The sequence below is a fragment of the Cyprinus carpio genome, chromosome A10 (genome assembly GCF_018340385.1).
Source record: "Cyprinus carpio isolate SPL01 chromosome A10, ASM1834038v1, whole genome shotgun sequence".
NCBI lineage: Eukaryota > Metazoa > Chordata > Actinopteri > Cypriniformes > Cyprinidae > Cyprinus > Cyprinus carpio.
Window position 1 is genome coordinate 7,839,562 of NC_056581.1, and position 23,019 is coordinate 7,862,580.

General features: G+C 37.6%; 1 protein-coding gene across 1 annotated transcript in view; it reads left to right on the top strand.

Moving 5' to 3' along the window:
- Positions 1 to 23,019, top strand: part of LOC109097949 (neuroligin-2-like) — an 84,252-nt gene that overhangs the window by 19,674 nt on the left and 41,559 nt on the right. The window contains exon 2 of the mRNA XM_042764984.1: positions 12,900 to 13,615. Within this exon, the coding sequence (XP_042620918.1) occupies positions 13,129 to 13,615 (487 nt within the window). The 5' untranslated portion in view covers positions 12,900 to 13,128. The remainder of the gene's footprint in view (positions 1 to 12,899; positions 13,616 to 23,019) is intronic.

A 23,019-nucleotide genomic window follows, 5' to 3' on the forward strand; every position in this document is an offset into this window, starting at 1 on the left:
TGACATCCCTGGTCTCCACAAAATCAAAACTGCTACTTTGTTAGCACACAATTTACTCTGTAAGGGCACATTTCTAGTCTTGTAGTGTAAAAATAATCCTTGCAAGTTAATCTACAGAAAAAAAATTGTCTTTAGTCAAATGTGAAAAATTGCTTCCCCTCACAAATGGTTTGACGCTTTTTACCATCCTTGACCACTTCCCTCTAGCCATCAGTCTGCTGCAAACTAGAGATGGAGAGGAGGTGTGCTAAAATCAAGCCTCAGTCCTCTATTTTTTTCTTATTTAATCATTTGTTTCACTTGAAAGCATGTCAAAATACTGAAGTCGGTAGCAACTTCCAGTTCACATGGACTTGCGATGAGATTAGCAAATTTTGGGGGGATAAAAGAAGGTCCATTGTCTTTTATTAATAGTAGTGAAGAACATCAGGTTTTGGCTGTTTGTGCTGTGCAGGCAGAATGTTGTATGACATCTTAGTACCGTGAGAGCTATAGAGAGCAGGCGGCTACTTATGCTTTCGAATCGCTCTTGACGCGGTACTTTGATATCATACAATGATCGGTCTACACAGCACTGCTTCGAGTCGAACGAAGGAACACATCTAATCTGTACACGTATTTGCATCACTTTGACTGTTCTCTGTAGATCCCACGGGCCATGATTGGTTGATTATGTACAATGCCTGCATATTATTGGTCAAGCTACCACTCAGGTATGAAAATAAAGCCAAATATAGAAATCCTGGCCAGGACGTGTCCCATAAAAATGGCACTTTCAAACCAAAAACCTTTCTGTTGGTTATTGCAGATTCAAATTCAAATCCGCATCACCAACTTGAACAAATTGTGAAATCAATGTGGGGAAATCTTTCACCCTCCTGCGAAATTCCCAATCCTGCAGATTCTTATTGAAATTACTGCATTTTGCTCATGAAAAGTCACTGAACAGCGGTAAATGTGGCCACATTTTTGTCTTTTTTGTTGACAGCTGAGCTACAGCTAAGTCAGCAGCAGTGATACTTTTAAGGCTAATTCAGACTTCACCAACGTTGGCATTGGTATGTGATTATTTTTGTGATGTTCAGTTGCCGTTTGTCGGGTCGTGATCTGAAAAGTGACGCACTGACGTATGGTGATTTGGCATCTGCCGGTGCAGTGTGAATTAACCTTTAGTTACTTCTCGCCAACATTGCTGTTAGCAGTGTCATTTGTATGTGCATTCGGTTTACTTGAGAACTATGTTGGGTTATGTTTGGACATATGTTTTTCTCAACACTGAGTTATTTTTCCCATGTTGACATGATTGCTAACATTGCACAAATAATCCCAAGTGTCTTCTAGTGTGTTCTATGCTTAGTTAACCACCGACATACCCTGGTGGACCGGCTGAGTCTGACAGCCTGGCCAGAAGTCATGTCTACAGCGCCAGTGGCGGGACGTCAGGGTCTCGTGGTGGCCCATTTGTTCAAATGCCACTGCTCCGATGTGCCTTTTCACACTTGGCTCTGACCATCCGTCTGGCTGAACGCACCCCCGCGTCTGTTCAGAGGGCCGTTACTCCATCAAACAACCCTCCTCTCTGCTGTGACAGCAGGACAGAAGGTGCTGTGGGCACTCGATGCTGACACAAAGTTAGACAAGGCTGTGGGCACCGTGTGCACAGATGGACCTGGCCCAGCTCAGCACAGTTCACGCTGAGATTCCCAGCACAGATGAGTTAATGCCAGATATCACATTCATGTGAGAGGAATGGCTCATTATTAAAAAAAAATGCTCCGGAACAATCCATATGTGTTTGAGATCGCATGCATGGTCATTGCAGCGCTTAAGGGCATTTAGACCCCCGCTTCGCCAGACAGGAGCAGGCTGCGTTATTGGCTACTAATGTACAGGCCATGAGAGCTTCATGTCTTTATTAGAGACTTTATCTCAGTCCTTTAGTACTCTAGCTCAAGGCATCTCATTATTCACTTTGAATGACTGTGATGTTTACCTCAGTGTCCAAGGTGGGTGATATATTCGGGGCGCAAAATAGGCTCTACCGGTAGTGAAGATAACTGTGAAACTATGAGTGTTAATCATATTAATACTGCATAATATAGTAAACTAGAATGTAAAGTTAGTGAACTAACTTTGATGTTGGCTTGGCCTTGGGGCAAAAGAGCCACATTACTTGTGTGTCCAACGTTCTTGAGCTGCCTTGCTGCAAAAAAAAAAAAAAAATCCTACAGCAGTATTTTTCTGTGGATCCTTTCTGTTTTCTGTTCTAATAAAATTAAGCTGTAGTTACAGCTTAAAGGCTGTACTTTATTTGAGTACTGTTTATATTGACAATATGAAAATAAATAACTAATATAGTTTCCTTTTTCTTCACTTTATTGTGTGATAACTTGAGAAATATGTTGTCAATACTATTAAAATAAGAAAAAACGTAATGGTACTTAGAGAGATAACAGTTTTTTGCATAAAAAACTATAATGGGCTTTATTAAAGTTTATGAAAATAGAATGCATGTATATGCATTTTGTATTTATGCACATAAATGAAACATTTTCAAATCTTTGAACAGATATTGAAGTATTAGCTATCCTGTGGCGCCCATCGTTTGGACAACATTAGCATTGTGGCCTTCATTTCTGAACAACGTTATGAAAGGGCACAATATTTTTTGAATAATTACAAATGTTTAATGATTAGTTCACTGATAATATACCCACATTAAAATCGAATTTACTAATTATGTATCTTATTTCATGCTTTAAGAGTTTATTTTTCAACTTACATTTTTAAGTAGTGATGAATGATAACTATGTGAGTTGATAAATTATTTTTTGCAATTATAATACATAAACTATATAATGATGACAAAATTACAACAGTTATTGTTTTCATAATATTTACTATTGACAATACAAAATATAGACATACAAAAAAAGCAGCCAAGACGGAGGTTTTTCTGTTTTTTATAGATTAAAATTGAAAACAGAAAGCAGCTGGTAAATGCAGTCACTTTAATATTCAAATCCAGTATCATGATCCATTTCCGATATTATTTTTCTACAGTTTATGTTCACGTGGCTGTTTTCGTTTATATTCGCACAGCTATCATGTATTTTGAAATAATCCTTTATGTGATTTGTCCCTTCTTGCACCGAAAAAGCCAGAAGCAGCATCGTCTTCTGTAATTCGAGAGATCGATGCAAGGTGTTATTCTGCCCTTAGACAAAAATATCACACAAGCACTCATTTTAATCTCTATAATATATTCTTCTAATTGTTTTGTACTGATTCGCTGGAGTGCTTTAATGTAAAAGGCTGTAGTTTCTGTGTGTAGACTTTTTCCCCCTTCCAGTGTTTAGAAAACGGCCGTCTCGTGCTGTCAAAAAGTCTTTCATTTAAACCGCTCACAAACACCTGAATTTAGCTCTTGTTGTCTTCTAATGGGTGGATTGTGTGCAATCGCTGTAATATTTAATTTTTAAAAGCTCTTAAAAACTATAAAAATGCTTTAACTGTGAGCACGATCGGACTGAACTCTCTCATCGGATCGGTGATTTTTCTCTCGTCTTTCTTACTGATCTCTGGCCAGACATCAATTATTAATGAGATCTGACCCGATAATAATAACATATGTTGTTTTAGCTTGTCAGTGTAAATGAAATGTGTATTTATTTGTCCGTTCTATCGCCGAAAAGCCAGACATCACCGTGTTCTGGAGCGCAGAGCAATCGATGTGATGTTCAGCCCTTAGACAAAGAAAATCTCACAAGCACTCATAAACACTAATTTTCATCCGTATAATATGTTCTTCTAATTGTTTTGTGTTGATTCGCTTAAGTGATTTCATGTAAAAGGCTGTAGTTTCAGTATGTAGTATGTATGTGCCAGTGTTGAAGTCTCGAGCCGTCAGAGAGGCTGCTGCAAATGTTTAAGTTTCACAATTTACCAGCTCACAAAAATCTGAATTTAGCCGTTGGTGTGTTCTAATGGGTGGATTGTGTCCAATCGCTGTAATATTTTATTTTTAAAAGGTCTTAAACAAGAATAAATTCGTTTGTTGTGAGCCTGCACAAGAAGCCGCGCGGTCTCGCGCTGTCAAAATAGCTGACGCAAATCTTTCATTTTTACACTTCATCATCCCAAAAACACCGGTTTTAGCTCTTGGTGTGTTCTAATAGGTGGATTGTGTGCAATCGCTGTAATATTTGAATTTTAAAAGGTCTGAACAAGAATAAATTCGTTTGTTGTGAGCTCGTGGTGGGACCACTCGCTGATCGGAGCGATGATTTCTCTCTCGTCTTTCTCTCTGTTCTGTGGCCAGATATCAATTATTAATAAGCCCTGAGCCCTGTAATATTCAGATATGTTGGTTTAGCTTGTGTGAAATAAATTCATGTATGTATTTGTATTTTTAACCGATTTAAAAGTGAAACTAAGGCAGACTCCTCCCTCAGTCCCGGGAATTGCTCCTGTATAGGCGCAATTTTTTTCTCAGACAATGGAAGTCTATGGGAAATTTCTGACTTTTAATAATTAATAAAAAAAAAAAAACTGTAAGTCTGATCACTCTGAAAAGATATAGCACACTTCTACCCCCCGTGCCGCGGGTGTCTGCCAAGTTTGGGGCTTGTGGCTTTAAAGCCCTAGGAGGAAATAGGTTTGGAAAATTAAGTCTCAGAAAAAGAATAATAAGAAGAAAAAGAAAAATAAGTTTAAATAGCATAACAGTATGTTGGCTTGTGCCAACCCAACATAATAACCCAGCAATGGTTCACATCCAACATAGTATGTGGTGGTATTTGCATCCTAACACTGGTTGTCACCCATCATTAACTGGAAGAAAGAAGAAGATGCAGTTTGTAGCTACTGCTGCCACACAACATCATGTTGGTGGAGATGACAGATGAAACTGAGACACTCTACCCGCACCACAAAAAAGTTTGCTCGCCAGTATCAGAATATTTTTGAATTAGGCTAGACATTTTTCTTAGAAGCCCCATTCTGCAGGAAGTTCTTTTTGTGTGCTTTTGTACAGTTACGCTCATATTTTTAATGCAATTTATTGGCCCAAAAAGAGAAAACACTAAATAAACAAAGTGAAAAAGGAATTTAATAGATAAAGGTTTTCCTCCAAATTCCTGTAAATATCACAATAATATTGTTATCATCAATTATTTTCTTTTTGTATTGAAATTCTGTTATCATGAAAGCTTTTGTTAGAAGCATAATTTAACGTTTGATAAAATCTGTTGACAATCAAAGTTGACATGAAATACTTTTGGGAAGTTGATGTTTTAGTCATTTTTATGTTTTCATTGTTTCTAATTTTTGTAATTATTATGCATGCTCACAATAATTCTGAAATTATTTTAACTATGTATTCTTAATTTGCAGTCACACATTGCAGGACCATTTAAAATTAACTTGTGAAAGAAAAAAGATTGATATCGATGACACGTTATGAGTCAACTACCTGTAATTTTTTTTTTTTTTTTTTTTTACTTGTAAACTGCAGCTTGGAGAGCTCAAGGAATGCATTGACTGCTGGCTCAAATGAAAATAATAATTTCTTTCAACCATTTCATGGAAATGAACCAGACTTCACAATGATACCCCGCTTTCTGTTCTAATAAGCGACCATGAACTGAAAAATATTTAGTAATTCCCATTCACTTGTTTAGTTTATGATGAATGTATTTGATCAATTGTGTTGACTGACTGATTTATGTCATAATCGTTAATGGAGCCTTGCACTATTAAGGAATCTACATTTAGCTAAAAAAGCACTTTCCAAATTCACTCCATGTCACTAATTGGCACTTGACTGTCCCCCTGCAGTTGTCAGAATCGTGCTGTTCCCTCCAGGGTATTGTTTAGTTTAGGCGGTGCCAGATCCTCGACATGAGATTGTAGATGATGTACAGCAGCGGCTGATGGCTCAGGGCAGGCGGTCACACCTGGAGGTGATAGTAACGACTTTAGACTGATGGAGAAGGTTGAAGCCGTTACAGGATCATGTAGTGAGTCGGGGCTAAATTGCGAGACTGAGCCAGCGGTTGTTATCCGAGGCTGTTTTTGGGTGAGAGAGGTCGGACCTAGTTTGGATTTTACAGCTGGTAAATGGATAATGTTTAGAAAAGGGATTGAAAAGATACAAGGCAGTTTAAATGGGAATGTTGATTATATTATAGAAAGCACATCATGTAAATAGGTTTTGACATTTTATGAAGAAACTATGAGTGGTGCCTGGCTGAGGTAAAGTGATCTAATTTATTTGCCAGTGGTGATTGTTTTTATGTTGAATGGTGAAGTTATGTCTGTTTGTTATGGGAGATTTGTTGACACCAGGCCCGGACTGGGACACAACTTCAAACTCGGTCCTGAAGGGCCAGTGTCCTGTAGAGTTTAGCTCCAACTTGGCTCAACACACCTGCGTGGAAGTTTCTTTTTCATTTCTTCATTTTCCTTGATATCTTGTGTTCTCACTTCTGTTTGTGTGTGTACTTTTGTTAGCTTAAAAAAAACTGAAAAGTTGTTGCTAGTGATTTTATTTTTAATTTATTGTATTTATTTTATTAATTCATGTAAATTTTATTCATTCATGAAACTATTGTAAAAGCATATTTTAAACATCATTATTCATCATAAACTATAGGCCAAATGAGTGCAGTCATTCAATTGGAATTCATAGTTTGCAAAAAAAAAAAAAAAAAAAAGGCATCTGTATAATTCATAGAATTAATTCAGATGTATCTACTATTGGTAATTCAGATGTATCTCCTTGACTTGTCATTATGCTGCTAATAAAGTAAATTGTAAAAAAAAAAAAAAAAAAAAAAAAAAGCATACATATGTAAAAGATTTGATTTAGTATTACACATTAATGACATCTTTTTTCAAGAAATAAAAATAAATAAATATTAGTATAGCATAGTTAAATATTAGTATAGTTTTTATTCTAATATTTTCTTTTTTCATATTTAGTTAAAGTTTTAGTAATTGTGTTGTGTTTTGTCATTTTTAGATTGTGTGTGTGTGTGTGTGTGTGTGTGTGTGTGTGTGTGTGTGTGTGTGTGTGTGTGTGTGTGTGTGTGTGTGTGTGTGTGTGTGTGTGTGTTTATATAGTTTTATTAATTTTATTTCAGTTTTAATTATTTAAGTTGATTTGGCAACTAGCTGAAATAATATTATTATTATTATTTTTTTTTAAACACGTTGTTCATGGATATTATCCCACATCTTACCCTTATAGTAATGTTAGCCATAGCGAGGAGAAGTTTCATGGTGAAGTTTAATTCCTGGCAAACAGCACTAAAAGAGCATAATGATGTCATGAGAGAAGAATTATTTTGGAGAGAGATGGATGAATCTCTATATCTAATTTCCTTGGATTAGTGACTTTGCCCTTTGAGCCAGTTCAGGGTCACTTTCATATCGACTGAGCAAATGCTAAAATTCTGCTTGCAATTCAAATCATCTGTACGTGCCCTTGCAGGTTTTTATCGAACTCACCTCAAGAGTTGCATTAATCTCCTGAATCTGCTGAACTAAAAATGATCTGAGCCCAAACCCACTGCTGAACGCATCAAGCATGAGGACCCGAGCAGAACGGGAAGCGTGTGTCAGAGTCACTTACCGCAGTGGACGGAGAATGAGTGATGTGTTATTGAAGCACACAAACACACAGTCCTCTCGATCAGGGTCCCTTTGCATGTCTCTTAGCAGTGAGTGCTAAAGTCCAGTAGAACTACATTTCCTCCAAACACACAAAATCCTAGCAGGCATCAATCAACAACAAGCAAAAGAGGGGCATACGTTGTTTTACTCACAGACTAACTGCTGCCCCTGAGGGCCTAACCTAGCCCACACGCAGCTAATCAACAAGGGCTTCGCGTGGGCTTCTTACACTTCAGCTAGGCCATTTCACATACACAAACACACATTCACAAGAAATTGTCTGTGAGTGATTTATGAACTGACCATATCCAGTTTTATCAATAAAGCTTTCCCTCAGAGAAACAGTGTTTGTGTAACTTTGTGTTCTGGATCACCGAATGCATGCGGCCCCCACAGCATTAGGAAGTTCCCTGGTGTCCTTACTGGAAATGAAATATGTGCACGTCCTCACCAATTGATTAAATATTTTAGTCTTTGGTGTTTTCCAAGGATAGACGACAATCAATGAAACATCAAAATGTTAAGATGCTACTGTAATGATGGCTCAACTGCAGGCTTCTCATTTGGAGAGTTTGGCTCTGAATATCATTTACAGTAATCTAAAAAATATTTAGCATCACTCTTTGGCAGGATCATTGTCAGTGTAAGGGACAACTGGAAATGTTGCCCCAAGGCCCTAAAATGTGGGGCCCCATGATATAATATACTGTCATAGAATATAGACCCTATGTAGAGTTTTTCACTGTTTGTACATGAAAATTGTATTTTTATTATTTATTTTATTTTATTTTATTGTATGCATTATTTTATTTTATTTATATTTTATTTTATTCAAAATTCTAGTAAAACTATAATATCTCCCTTAATAAGTTAAAGTTTTTTTTTTCTCAGTGTCTTGGTTAATATAAAAACTGCTATAAATATAAATAAAATGATTAACTAAATAAAAGCTGCACGATAAAAGTACCAGCAGCAAAAGAATTAGAAAAGGTTTTTTTTTTTTAAGTATATCAAAATGACACACTGCTGTCACTTTCTGATGTGTCATGTCAATTGACCGTTAGCACAGTTTGACATGCCATTTAATATTTGAAGGGCGCATTTTGTCCTGTCAGAAATCTTGATCACATGACTGGGAGACATTTTCACTAGCTTACTGAGCGTATATCATAACAAGGACCTGATCTTGATGAGCTCGGAAACCTTTTACCTGGGGAGCTGAGAGAGCATGCTGTCTTTTTCTTGCTGTCTTCATACACTCTTGATTTATTACCACACGCTGGCTGTGATGTAACAGCACCTCAGCAGGTTTGTGTGGCTGTGTATTTGAAGGTGGGGGGTCAAATAAAAACAGCATATTTATGAAGTTCAATTGCAGCCCCACCAGGCGAGGGTGAATCTTTGGCCTTAATTGTGTATCATAAATATTGATAGGTTAAGATATTTTGGTGTTCCAACCTATCTACGCACATGCAAAAACAAGATTTTCATAATACTACAAGTTCCTCACATGTACCTTTCAGAGATGATCTCTTCTGATGTTTGGTTAGGTTTCTCATGCAGCGAAGTTTCAAAATAGCATTATTTTGTGTGTTCCACAGAAGAAATGCAGGCCATACAGGTTAGGATTGACATTTGGGAAAGTAAATGATGACAGAATTTTCATTTTTGGTTGACTAACTCTTTAACCCAAGGTTGTTTTAGGGGAATTTGATTGGAAGTCTCTCATTTTCAGAGAGTTTTGAGTTGATATTAGTGACAGCAGATGTTTATATTGCAAAAAAAGTTGAAGAGAATGTAATTATATGAATGTAATTAATGAGTGATGACTACCAATAGGAGTGGAGACAGTTAATCGCCTTATGAAACAGTTGGACGCTACACTCGCTGGACTGCTAAAAACCAACAGTACAGCAACTTGGCGGCATCTTAATAATTGTACATTTCTTAGAGTTTGTTAAATGACTACTAACAGTACATACTGCTTACATAAATGCATTTACTTCTTGCTGAAGTGTTATTCAGTGACTTTGGTGTTGTTGATGTCAGATGTCTGCATTTATCCACAACTTTCTTGAAGTAGAGCTGAAATCAACATGTCTCAAGTGTCTCTGATCCTAAATCTGATGGTATTAGATGCTATTACTCTATTTTTTCATTAAAAATGTTTAATCTTACCTTTAGTGCAGGAACATTTGGTTTTGAGCTCTGGATTTTGACACTATGGGCTGGTGTTGTGTCAAGTTCAGTGTTTCACTCATCTTCCTCTTCCTTCTCATTCTCCTTCTCCTTTTCCTTAGTCAGGTTCTCCTGCAGTTGGTAATTTTCCACTCCAGGTGTTTTGTGTCCAGGTTTGGTGCTTTTTGGATGATTAGCTGTGCTTTGGTTGCCATGGAGATACCGAGTACTTGAAGACCAGCATACGCTGGATGGTTCTTTCTTGGCTCTTGACTCTTGATGTCTTTGTAGAATCTTCCAGCTCTTGCGAGGATGCTGCCCAGATGTTTCTGTAAGATGGGTTCTGTTTTTGCCTGTGCAAACGTACATGTTTTTCCTCAGCTGTTCAGATTGGCTGTGTGTTCTTCGCGGCTGTGCACACATTTACTTTAGCATACATTTACTTCTCTATAAAGTCTCCAGGCTTTGATCAGCAGAACGGAGCAGTTTGCTCAGGGCCTGTTAGGAGACGTTTACTTCATTCTCGATTTTGTCGATGTAGATCCTGGGACAACGGTTGTCACTTTAAAGCAGTTCTACAGCCCGCATAGTGTCCAAATTACACTCACAAGTCCCACGCACATTGGCATTCTGCTGTTGAGAAGTCAGCCTACATATTTTCAAAGTTTTTTTGACTTGTGTATGTTGGCAGTCAAACTTTTTTTTTCTTTTGGTCCTTACACTCCATCTGACAGTCTTTTTGAAAAACTTGCAGCCATCTTGTTTTTATTCTGCAGATTTTTGCAAAATTCAGAAACCACTTTGAAATTGTCAGGTTTTCCTCTGGTTTTCATGTTAAAATGTAAACAGACATTTATTAAGCCGGTAAGGGAGTCTATATTCCACAGCAACATTGGTTATTGTGACAGTTGGGTTGTGCTTTAACCATTTATGATCTTTACCTGGTAAAATAGCACATATTTAAGATGTTTAATACTCTTTTTACCATATTTAAATCCATACCACATATTTTTCCCCATATGTAAAATCCGAAAAATACTGCAATGCTTCCACAGGGGCCTTTAACTTTTTAATTAACCTAAATGTGTAAACATATCTTATGCTTTGCCTGCATCTCACTGCAGTCACATACTCCATGTAGTTTGTATCATATTGTGGTTTTAGATATTCTTTGTAACAGCTTTGTTATTGTTAACTGAATATAAATGTTTAAAAATCATATTTGTTAATTTGTTAAAGGGATAGTTCACCCAAAAAAATTTAATTCTGTCATTAATTACTCACCCTAATGTCGTCCAGAACACAAATTAAGATATTTTAGATGAAATCCGAGAGCTTTCTTACCCTGCATAGACAGCAAAGGATCTACCACGTTCAAGGCCCAGAAAGGTAGGAAGGACATCGTTAAAAAAGTCCATGTGACATCAGTGGTTCAACCTTAATTTTATGAAGCTATGAGAATACTTTTTGTGCACAAAGAAAACAAAAATAACGACTTTATTCAACAATTCTTCTCTTTCTTGTCAGCATCCGCCGCCATTCATGAGAGTACCATTACACAAGCTTTTCCTTTTCTACTAACATAGGAAACAAAACAGCGTGTTGTGGTACTCTCATGAATGGTGCACACATATGCATCATGGTACTCTCGTGAATGGCAATGGAAACTGACATGGAAAAGAATAATTGTTGAATAAAGTCATTACTTTTCTTTTCTTTGGGCACAAAAAGTATTCTCTTGGCTTCTGAAAATTACAGCTGAACCACTAAGGTTGCATGGATGTACGCTTCTAGGCCGTGAATGTGGTAGTTCCCTTGCTGTCTATGCAGGGTCTGAAAGCTCTTGGATTTTACAAAGAAATATCTTAACTTATGTTCTGGTCTTACAGATTTGGAAAGACATGAGGGTGAGTAATTAATGACAGAATTTTCATTTTTGGGTGAACTATCCCTTTTATATAAATATTAAATGGAAAAGTTAAACCTTATAAACTTGAACAAAATCAGAAATATTGCCAAGGCAAATGTCTGAAATAAGTTTAAGCTGAAGTACTAAAATGACTAAAACTGAAATAAAAATAAAGTGAAGCTAAATAGCTTTAATAGCTAAATGCTTGGTATTGGATGCCTCTAGTGTGTGCATATTTCATGCACAGATACATGCAGTCCACTGTGGATTAGTCATTCTGGAAGCTGTTTCCAGGACCAATTGTGTATGACATCATCGTTCTTGAATCACTGATTCCTGTTACCCTGTATGACTCCAGAATTAAGTGTCTTATTATAGGTCGATTTTAAATTGGTCTGTCTCTGTATACCCAGTCCCAGTTCATAATATCTTTTTGTGCCAAAATGGCTGTAAACGCTTGCCCTCACATTCCTCATAGATCATTATGTCGTATCGTTAATTCCCAGCTGTAGATATATGTCTTTAGCTTAGCGGGGGGTGGGGGAAGGTGATTGTGTCATAGACTGTCAGCAGCAGACAGTTATTACGCCCAAATGAACCCATCTACTCTAGCGAGTTTGAAACTAGCACAGTTTAGTCAAGTGGAACGGAGGGGAGGCAGGAACCAAGAATCTGGAGCAAAGGCACGTCGGGGGGAACTTAAAATGAACACACTTGGTGCTGTCATCTCCTCCGAGGGAGTCAATTAAGCAGCACACTCAGTATTTCACACCCCCTGGTACCCAAGCATGAATGTGTGTCGCTGTGGCGCACCTCTTGACGACGTGACAACACGCTGGAGAGAACAGCCCATGGTCCAGATACGCATCTGTAATTATGTGCCTTAGAGAATATTTCAGAAAGAGAAGTAGATATTTCAACCAAGATATTAAACAAACATTAAGAGAAAGATTATATACAGTGGGACAAATGATATTTAATTAGATTCACATGTTTATAGTTGATATGATTTTTAAACCTCTGGCAATACTGTAATTACCTTTTATTGTGTTCGATAGTGTTTGTATGCATGTTTTACTGTCAGCAGTTAATGATATCTGTCTTTCTGCCTCTGTCTCTCTCTCTCTCTCTGTAGGGAACTAATGAGCAAATCGCAATAGAAGCGCATGTTGCACTAACATCAGGATGAAGTTCTTTGCCACACCGTGTCAGCAGGACTCTTCTGTGCTCCACTGAGGATACGCACACCCTTGCTTCCGCAAATCCCTTAACATTGGCATCACTGGGGTGCCCTGAAACTCTTCACCCTTGCCTGTTTCATATCCCTCACCCATCGCTGGGGCACCACTGACCCCAGCTGAAGCATGTCATCAGTGGGCGTGGAACGATCACAGCGGGAGACCGCCCGCTCCTCCCCACGCCGCATATCTGACACTTGCCTGGTGTGGCTGCTGGGCTTGGCACTGCGCTTGGCGCTGTCCTCCTGCCAGCGGGCAGACCTCACCGCCGCCAAGCACCCTATGGTCACCACAGGCTATGGGAAGCTTCGGGGCGTACGCAAGGAGCTGAACAATGAGATTCTGGGTCCGGTCGAGCAGTACTTGGGCGTCCCCTACGCCACCCCGCCAGTAGGCGAGAGGCGCTTCCAGCCCCCGGAGGCACCAGGCTCCTGGCAGGAGATCCGTAACGCTACCCAGTTTGCACCAGTGTGCCCACAGAACATCCACGGGGTGCTGCCAGAGATCATGCTTCCCGTATGGTTCACCGACAACCTGGATGCTGCTGCGGGTTATGTACAAAACCAGAGCGAGGACTGCCTTTACCTCAACGTATATGTTCCCACAGAGGATGGTAAGTTTCGTAAGCCCATTCATTCATGTTCATTCTCACTTTAAACATATCTTCACCCAGACAAAAAACATAGCAAGTTCATCCTCCTCAGCCCAGTTCTGTTGATTGGGGGACTAATCACCTGCATTCATCTTGAGTGATTCTGCCTTTTCCCAGAGCTTACTGTAGTGATGTGGGGTACAGATAGATTATGGAATGTAAAACAGAGGATTCAAACTCATTTACAACTATTACACCTCCAAATAAGAAACTTTCTTCATAACCCGTTCTCCGGATAACCTTGGGATCCTTCTCTTTTTGTTCTCCTATAAAAGAAGGTAATCTGTTGCTTGTGATCGCATATAGGGTTTAAGTTAGATTACTTACATTCAGTGCGTGCAAAATGGCAGTTGCCAGATTTAAAGAGAGCAAGAACTCCTGCGAGCACAACACATATTTAACATGCTCCAGTCAGTGATTGTTACTGAAACTGCATGGGCAACAATCTGAGCATGTGCTAAAGTCTCTGATAAATGGCCCTCGCTGCAGTTTGTAAATGGGTTGTGCAGAGACTGCTGGGTAATGTCTCACTGTGCCAGCTCTCAAAATGGGTTGTCATAGTCATGGGAGTGTGGCAGGCAATGCGTGTTTGTTTGAGAGATGAAAGCTCTTCAATGATGAAACCAAATGCACAGGAGGTCTTCTAATGCTAATAGCACTTTTGCGTTTTAGCAACTCTGTGTACTCTTTGAGTGTGTTAATGTGCCTGTCCATTACAGTGAGTCAGTAAATCAGTCTTCCTTAATTTGTAGATATACATTCACTAAGTGCTGTAGATTGCAGATGGATGATACATCCATTGCAGGAGCGATTCTAGGATTTCAGTCTTCGAGCAGCTCAAATGATGTGGCTCAGAGAAATACTTTTTGCCAAGTGATCACAGGTTTAAATCTTGCTCTAGCTTTTTAAAATAAAACAGGTTGTCAGGTTACACTTTGTTTTGATAGTCCACTTTATACATTCTACGAACTATAAGTGACTTTGCTACTACATGTCAACTAACTCTCATTAAGTTATTAGTAGACTGTTAGGTTAGGGTTAGTCTTAGGCTTAACAGAATAAGTTGTTAATAGACAAATAAGTTAATATGTAGTTTCAAAGTTACTTTTCAGTAGACTGTGTGTTCAGGGACCATCAAAATAAAGTGTTAGCAGATATTAACCAGACAGTCTACTGATACTCTAATGACTAATAGTTGATATGTAGTTGCAAAGTTACCTAGAAAAAGTAGAATGTTTAAAGTGCACTATCAAAAGTAAATCTAAATCAGACCACGACATGTTTGTTTGTGTTTCGTTTTTTTGGGACAGAGATTATATTGAAGAAAAATGGAACATGTTTAGTTATTATTGTTCAATTCTCAGCATAATTGAGTGCTACATTATGCTCATTTAAGTATGAGTAACACAGTTGATTTTTGAAGTCTCCTTTTGCTCTCCATTTAATCTTGTTGCTGTCTAGGAGAAGAAATTAAGACATTAAAATATCTAATTTGTGCTTTTTCTTTCCTACTAGCTTTCTTTGCAGTTTTTCAGCTGTAGATCAACATGTGAAAATTAAAAATAAGAATGAATGAGATATATAATTAGTGATTAATCTGCATCTAAGAGAATTTTTACACATTAAATTTTTACACATTATTTACACAGAAGTTCAAAGAATCAGCTTTTGCGAATGGAGATAGATTTTTTTTCCCCTAATAAGATATAATAAGAAAATCTGGGCCACATAACAAGAGAAGATGAATTGCATGTTCACACAAGGGAATCTGTTATTGTATTGATATAGTTGCAGTATTTTTTTACAGACAGCAATGCAGTGGGTCTGCAGTGTGCATGCAAAAAAAAAAATGACCTCATTGAAAGTGTGTAAATTCTTCAGATGTGACTTAAATGGCACTTTTGCAGTGTTAAGACTGGTCTAAAACACTAAAAAAAACACCCAAACCCTCTTGTTCACAGTAACCCCGAGAAAAAGTTCCTCCACAGTAAGTGATTAATGCATCTGACAGTGTTGTGGAGGTGTACATGATCTCCACACTCATCGCTTCCAATGTTTATGTGTGCCAAGCACCACTGCGTTGCTAGTGAGTCTTATCAGAAAATCGTCCAGCACACACACACTGACAGGGATTCCTACACAGTCACTGCACCGAGAATCATTCACAGGTTTGAGAGGGATTTAATGGATCTGGACTTGGCGCTTTCACTCCATTTCAGTTTAACATTTGGTGCGTGTTTAGTGTGGGACTTTTGGACAAGTTGGTGGGGATGTGAGTTTAGTTTACAGCCAAAGGGTTAGAAGCAACCGTAATTATCTCATCTATCTCTCCTTCTTGCTCGTTCACTCTCTCTTTCTCAGGCGTTTCCAAGCTTTTTGAAGAACCCACAAATATGATGATCCTTTTGCTAAGTGTTAAAAATTAGTAGGCCTATGCATGATATTCTAAACAAAAATGCTTTTATTTAGCATTCTACTAAAAATATTGTGATTAGTGCAATCTATTATATTTCTGAGAAAATATTCTCTCAGTATTCATTTTAATTCAGATTATTATTATTTTTTTTTTATAATTCTGATTCTGAGCTGGTCATATGTATTGCATAACAGACAGATAATCATAATTTCAAATGATAAGCATCTTCTCATCTCTTATCTTCTCTTGAATTAGAACATAAAAGTGATCACTCTCTCTATGAATTTGAAATTAAACTAATTAAACATCAGCCGCAATTAGTTTAGTCAGTTTATGTGATTAATGCTTAATTGGAAATGCTAATTCTATGCTACGTCCAGTTTAACAGACAATATTGTTTCATTTTTATTGCAATGCTTGCAAGACTGTATTATATTGATATTCCTAAATATTTTGGGAGAAATTCTAGCACAGTTTATTGCGTCTGCTGATAGTGGTGTTTATTTGTTCATTCTATTTACTTTGTTTAGCACCAAATGAGGCAAATGTTTGGTTTGTCAGACTATTTTTATCCCTCTCTTCCCATTTCTGCATTTTCAGCTCAGATCACTTAATGTATAGACTTCATACAAATTTGTTGGATGAATTTAAAGTATCTTGAATGCATGTGCATCATTTCAATAAGTGTTTTTAAGTAATTTTATTAAAAATCTTCCATCTGCACATTGTTAAAATGTTCAAAAATCTAAACAAAAGCGATGACATCATTGCTTACTGGTTTCTTTCTTAAATTTATTTGCATACTCAATTGCATTTGGCCTTTTTTTCTCTTTACACCGCGAAGACTGCACAGAAGTCACATTATGTGTGTTGATTCTAACGCGCAGCCAGCAGAAAACAAGAATGAGGGTCATGACAAAGCCAAAGTTTAAGGAGCTTGCAATGTGGCATTTCATTTACACAGAACCAAAGCATAAACCTAAATTCAGCTAAAAATGCAACACTATTCATTCTCTGCTGTACAACCGCTGGTGTTTCCTTCAGGCATGTGGCATTTGACTCTGAAAAAAGTAATGTGCGACTGTTTCTCGGTCACGTCAGGGGAAATTTGATTTCACCCAGACGTGTTTCGTCAAGCAGATTGAAGCGTAACGCTCACTTCTCTTCATTCAAGGCTGCGCTCCAAATAAAAAATCCCTTTAATACAATCAATAAGGTATGCAGCTAAACAAAAGGATGGTAACAGTTCAATAGTCAGTTGAAGCTTGGCAGCATTATATAAATGTAGATTCGCTTAGAGGCTCTGCAGGTTGGCAGAATGTTGCATTTGGGGTGTAGGGATGTTGGTGAAGGTAAATAAATAAATAACCTGTTGGTCGACGTTGCAGAAGAACTATGATGTCAATAGCTTTTGATGCAAGAACAAACCTCAAACAAATGCTGCTATTTCTGCCATCCTAGCAGCCCTTGATCGGGTGAAAATTGGATCAGGATTCTTCTGCAGGGGAACGAGAGATGGAGAGGCAGCAAAGGAGAGTGTGTGTATATAAGATGCATACGCTCCTATTGTCTTCTCATTCTCATTTAATTGGCACAAATATATACGATTTGCTCTGTTGTTTGTTTGAAAGGAGAGGTTTCTGCCACTGTGGGTCTTCTAGTAAGGCTGTGTGTGATAGAGATGCTGAATTATGGCCTACGCTGATCAATATTCAATCAATGATGCTGGTGATTGATGACCCGGCCTTGACACACAAACATACAGTACGTGCCATGCTCTCCACACCCTCATCACCATTCTAATGCAGAGTTTTTCAATGAACACATTCAGTATGTGCAAAATATCTTGAAATTATATTCTAGTAAAAGTCAGAATCACACAGCAATTTCATGGAGACGGCGTTTCTGATATAATGAGAGGGAATCTGTTGTATCTACAGTTAGTGATCAGGTTTCAATTTAAAAACAATCCAGAAGGGATGGAAAAATTGCAAATTAGGTCTCTTTGAAGGTGCACTCAGTAATTTTTGATAAATTGTTTTTCACAGTCATATTAGTATCCAAATAAAAGCTAAAATAATTGAGTTGACAACTTTTTATTTTTAAAAATCATGCAAAACAATATTATGGTTGATAATATTGATAAATATATTATGAATTCACCCACATTGACAGGTGTGGTAAAAGTTCATTTTGGACCCTGCAGCAGTTATTATAATAGACAAATAGGAATTGGACTATTAAAAAGATTTTAATGCTTAAACTGACTAAAACTGTCTCATCTAACTATTCTACAACCAAACTATTGTATATCAAAAACATGAAGCTAAAATTAACATTGTCCACTCTCATTCATATTAGTTTTATTATCATTACTGTACAGATGTCTCATTTGCTTCTATTTTTATTTTTTCCCAGTGACATTGTTAAAGTGAATATGGATTCTTGTATATAAATTAATGGATTTTTTTATCAATGTGGTTATAAAAATTGAAGCATACATATTAGCTGGACCAGCCTGAAAAATAGTTGTTTTTAAGCTTTTAAAGCTAAATAGGCTATATTTATTATCGTTTTGTTGTCAGATTTTATTGTTGTTTATCGAAACATAATCTTGCCAAACAGTTGTGCAGATTTCGGTCTATCTACATTGTACAGCTACTAAAGAATAGCTGCCTGGGGCTGTTATCAAGATGGCCAACGAGTGAACTGACTTTGCCTAACAGAGACAGGGATTTTAAGAGAAATATCTGAAACAAAGTTAATGCATAACTGAGAGCAAATCTGGATCAACCTCTGAAAAAAAGTGAATGTTTAAATGTTATGATAGCTGTGGATTGGCTTGTTTCACTTCTGCGACGAACTATAAACTCATGCTGTTCACCAACAAACACAGTTTCACAACCATGCAGCTGTTCAGAAAAGAAGAACGCACAACTAAACACATCTGAATCCAGAACACCGCATTCATGCATCTTCTGAGTAAGTGTGTGTGTATTCATACAATGTGACAGGATCAAATGTGTTTGTATTTGTCTAGTCAGTGGAATGTTTTGAACCCAAGCTCAGGGCAGATCAGATATCAGTTATATTGATGTGTTTGGCCGAGGCCGTGTTGTGTGTGGTGGTTTAAGAGCTGCGACACCGTCCACCTCCCCACAGTGCACAACAGCTGGCAAACCTCTATGATATACACATCTGGATCACAGCACAAACACCCATATAAAACCAATTTCAGACATACATATGTGCCTAAAGCTATTTTGCCAAAATCATATCATGTAGGGTGACATGCGCACACACATAGTGTAAACAGTAATTTCTTACTGTAACAAGGGTTGTAACCAATGCTGTTGATCATGACAATCCCCTGCAGGCAAATCTCCCATTATACTGTGTCCTTTCTCTCTCTCTCTCTCTCCCCCTCCCATATTTTTCTTTTCCCCCCTAAGTACAGTACAGTTCAGCTGCATATGAAAATTTGTCTTGCTGTTTTCCCTATCGGATCACTCCAAACAACTGCGGGCAATTCAGTGAGAATTAATTGTGGCCACTGATAGCGGCACTTGTTTGCACACTCTGTTTGTTATTGCACCGCCTGAGTCATATTGAACTAAACAAGTTGCGCAAATCAGGTGACATTGCATAAGTGTAACAAAATCTGTGCTGAATGCAGTTTGCATGATGCAGTTCCCACTTTTGTGGGTCATTTTTGAGCTCTTGATAGTGGAGGATGAAGTGCTAGGTTGTTTGTTCAGTGGTTGCTTACTGGCCCAAGTTTATATATGTGTGTGTGTGTGTGTGTGTGTGTGTGTGTGTGTGTGTGTGTGTGTGTGTGTGTGTGTGTGTGTGTGTGTGTGTGTGTGTGTGTGTGTGTGTGTGTGTGTTATAATGGTTCTCATTATTATTACAGTTTTTGCCGCATAATACTTCTGAGAAAAAAGTGCAGATTTTTAAAATATTTGTGTAACATAAAAGTCTTTACTGTCACGTTTGATTAATTAAATGTATCCTTACCCCAAACATTTGAATGGTAGTGAATCACAGTTTCCACAAAAATATTAAACACCAAAAACTTTTTAACACTGATAATAATAAGAAATATTTCCTGAGCACCAAATCAGCATATTAGAATGATTTCTGAAGGATCATGTGACACTGAAGACTGGGGTATCGGCTGCTGGAAATTCAGCTTTGCATTTATACGCAGTATATTTATTTTGTTTAAAAGCAGCATTACTTTAAAATATATTACAATTAGTAATGGGAGGAATTCAAAAAAAATGTAACTGTTCCTACAAGCAGACTTGATTTTTTTATACAAATATTTTTTTTTTTCTCTTTCAGTTTAGGGGTGAAATTTGACCTGAACATGTTTTTGTGAGTATGTTCAGCATTCAACTTGCATTCACTTTTTTATTATTGTCAGATTTCACTCATGTGATATTCTTCCCCCTATATATGGCCTGGGTCTCTCCTTCAGCCTATTTTATCATTTGTCAGGCAAAAAGTCTGATTACTAATATAATAGCATCTTTCTTCCAACCATATGATTTGAGGTATCAGTTATGTCTGCTGAAGAATCCTGTTATGTCTGGTTTGTTTTGAATCCACATCCCTAAGTATGAGCAATAGTGGTAGTGACGTTTGCCGTAGCACGTACCACTAACAACATGGCAGACCTTCTTTTACAGTGAAAGGTCTATTAGAGCCAACAGCTCTACACAGATGCACACACATCTTTTATCTCCAGCTGTGCTCTGTGTGGGAAGGCAGCTGTGTTCTCGTCTCACCAACTGTGTTAGTCCCTGCCACAGTTCTGCCTCTGCCAAACACCAAGAATCCTCCATTTTTATTACTGGTTCGACGAGCGTTTACCATCCATACGCTTTATTAAAAGCTATATTTCAGAGCACAGCGTGATGCAGCAGACGCAGACAGCTCACCAGAGAGAAAGAGTGAACAAGAGATACATAGAGCACGACAGGAGAGAGATAGAAAGAGAAGGATGACACTTGTTCGAGTGGGAGCAGCTGGGAGATTGCTATAGAAAAAAAACAAAATTTATATCACATAGACACATACACACTCCTCCTCACTTCACCACACCACAGGCACTGAAAGGCAAAGAAACACGGCTCTGCGCACTCATACGCTCACACGTGCTCGATGACCTCATTTACAAGGAGCTCTTGGAGATGACTACAACGGTGATTCGTCCCTCTCCTGAAATTTCACTGAAAAACTGGCCATTACATCATTTCACTTGAGGCTGCGCTCACCTCATTACTGGGTGACTTTTAAAAACAACATGAAATGGTATCCGCACCCTATTTCGCTCCTGTAATTTGACATTTTTGAGTGAAACAGAATGTTTAGCGGGAATGGTGATGTAAGGTAGGGCTTGATTGTATCCATCAGGATTTAATTGGATGCTAAAAAGTGGGCTATCCCTGATAACACACATACATAACAGAGACTTCTATTTGACATCTGCAAGATATATTTTTTTCAGAGTGTTTGCTCATCTGCAATACGTCTATAGTTTCCTGTCAGACGTTAAATAGACATCTAGAAAATGTCTTCTATATGTTTATGATTTAGAATGTGTGTAAAACATGCGAGGCCCTCTACAATTTTGTGTGTGTGTGGTTGTGTGTGTTGGGGGGGTGCTATAGTAACGAACGCAACTTTAACACGCATCAGATCGATTATTATGCCGTGCTCATTGACATGCTTGCGCACAAATCACAGTAATGCACATGCACATAAGGATCTACTGCGTTATAATAATATTAATGATAATAATAATAATGATAATAAAGCAATTAAATAAGTAAATAAGAATGCTAAAATAAGTTCTAGGTTTGTAGTTCTATACGAACAGTTCAGATGCAAAAGCTTCTAAGTGCCATCCAAAATTTTCTTCTAAAATGATTATTTTCTCATGCTCCTATGTTTATGTTCAGTTATTTTACTGTAATGAGAAAGAAAATAAACTATTCATTGCCATTGAAGTGAAATTACTGAACCTACACATGGGAGCCTGATAAAAATTTTAATTTTAGAAGAAAATTTCAAACGACACTAAGAGGCTTTTGCATCTGAACTCTTCATATGAAGTAGTAATCAATTTACACTATTTGAAAATATGTATATATTATAGGCTATGTCTATAGTCAAAAATGCAAACGTCTCTGGCCACATTAATTTATGATTTAGGCTACATGAATCATGATCGCATATTTTAAATTCAAAACCGTGAAATTTCATAAAAAGTTGAGTAGTTTGCATCACTAAATAGTCTATTACTGTTGGTCACTCAACATTTCTATCATAAAACAGTTTTCTAATACAGTACTACTTACATCTTTCCACGAACTCTAGTTGCATCTTTAAAATTAAGACCCGCATTCTTTGATTTGATTGGCCATCTCGATCATTTTGACATTGACGAATATGGCGCCCCCGTCCCGAGCCCGTCTTTTCCCCCAGAGCCCTGCACGGGCCTCAAATTTAAGCCCTATCCCGAGTAGCTCAGGCCCTAGCCTGGCCGTGTCTGAAAGCTTATCAGAATTACCTGCCCAAGCCCGTCTTTTTCCCCCTTCTCCCTTCTCTCCCCTGTTCCAGCTATTAAAATAGTTCAGTTTTGTATGTAATTGCAAAGTGATTATATATATATATATATATTTTTTTTTTATTAAGTTAATTTAGAAAAAGTTAAGTTAATTTTTTGTTCATTAAATATAAGTTTTTGTTTTCTAAAGTAATGACCAAGCGGCCAGTGTCAGACATGTGAGTCTATATTTGATCAATTTAGCCTTCTCAAATCATCACGACTTGCCTAAAATAAAATTTATAGATATAAAACAGTTCAAGTATGTTTAAACGTTAAACCTAGATAAATGTGTGCTATATCCAATAATTTGTGCGGATAGTGCAAGCTAAA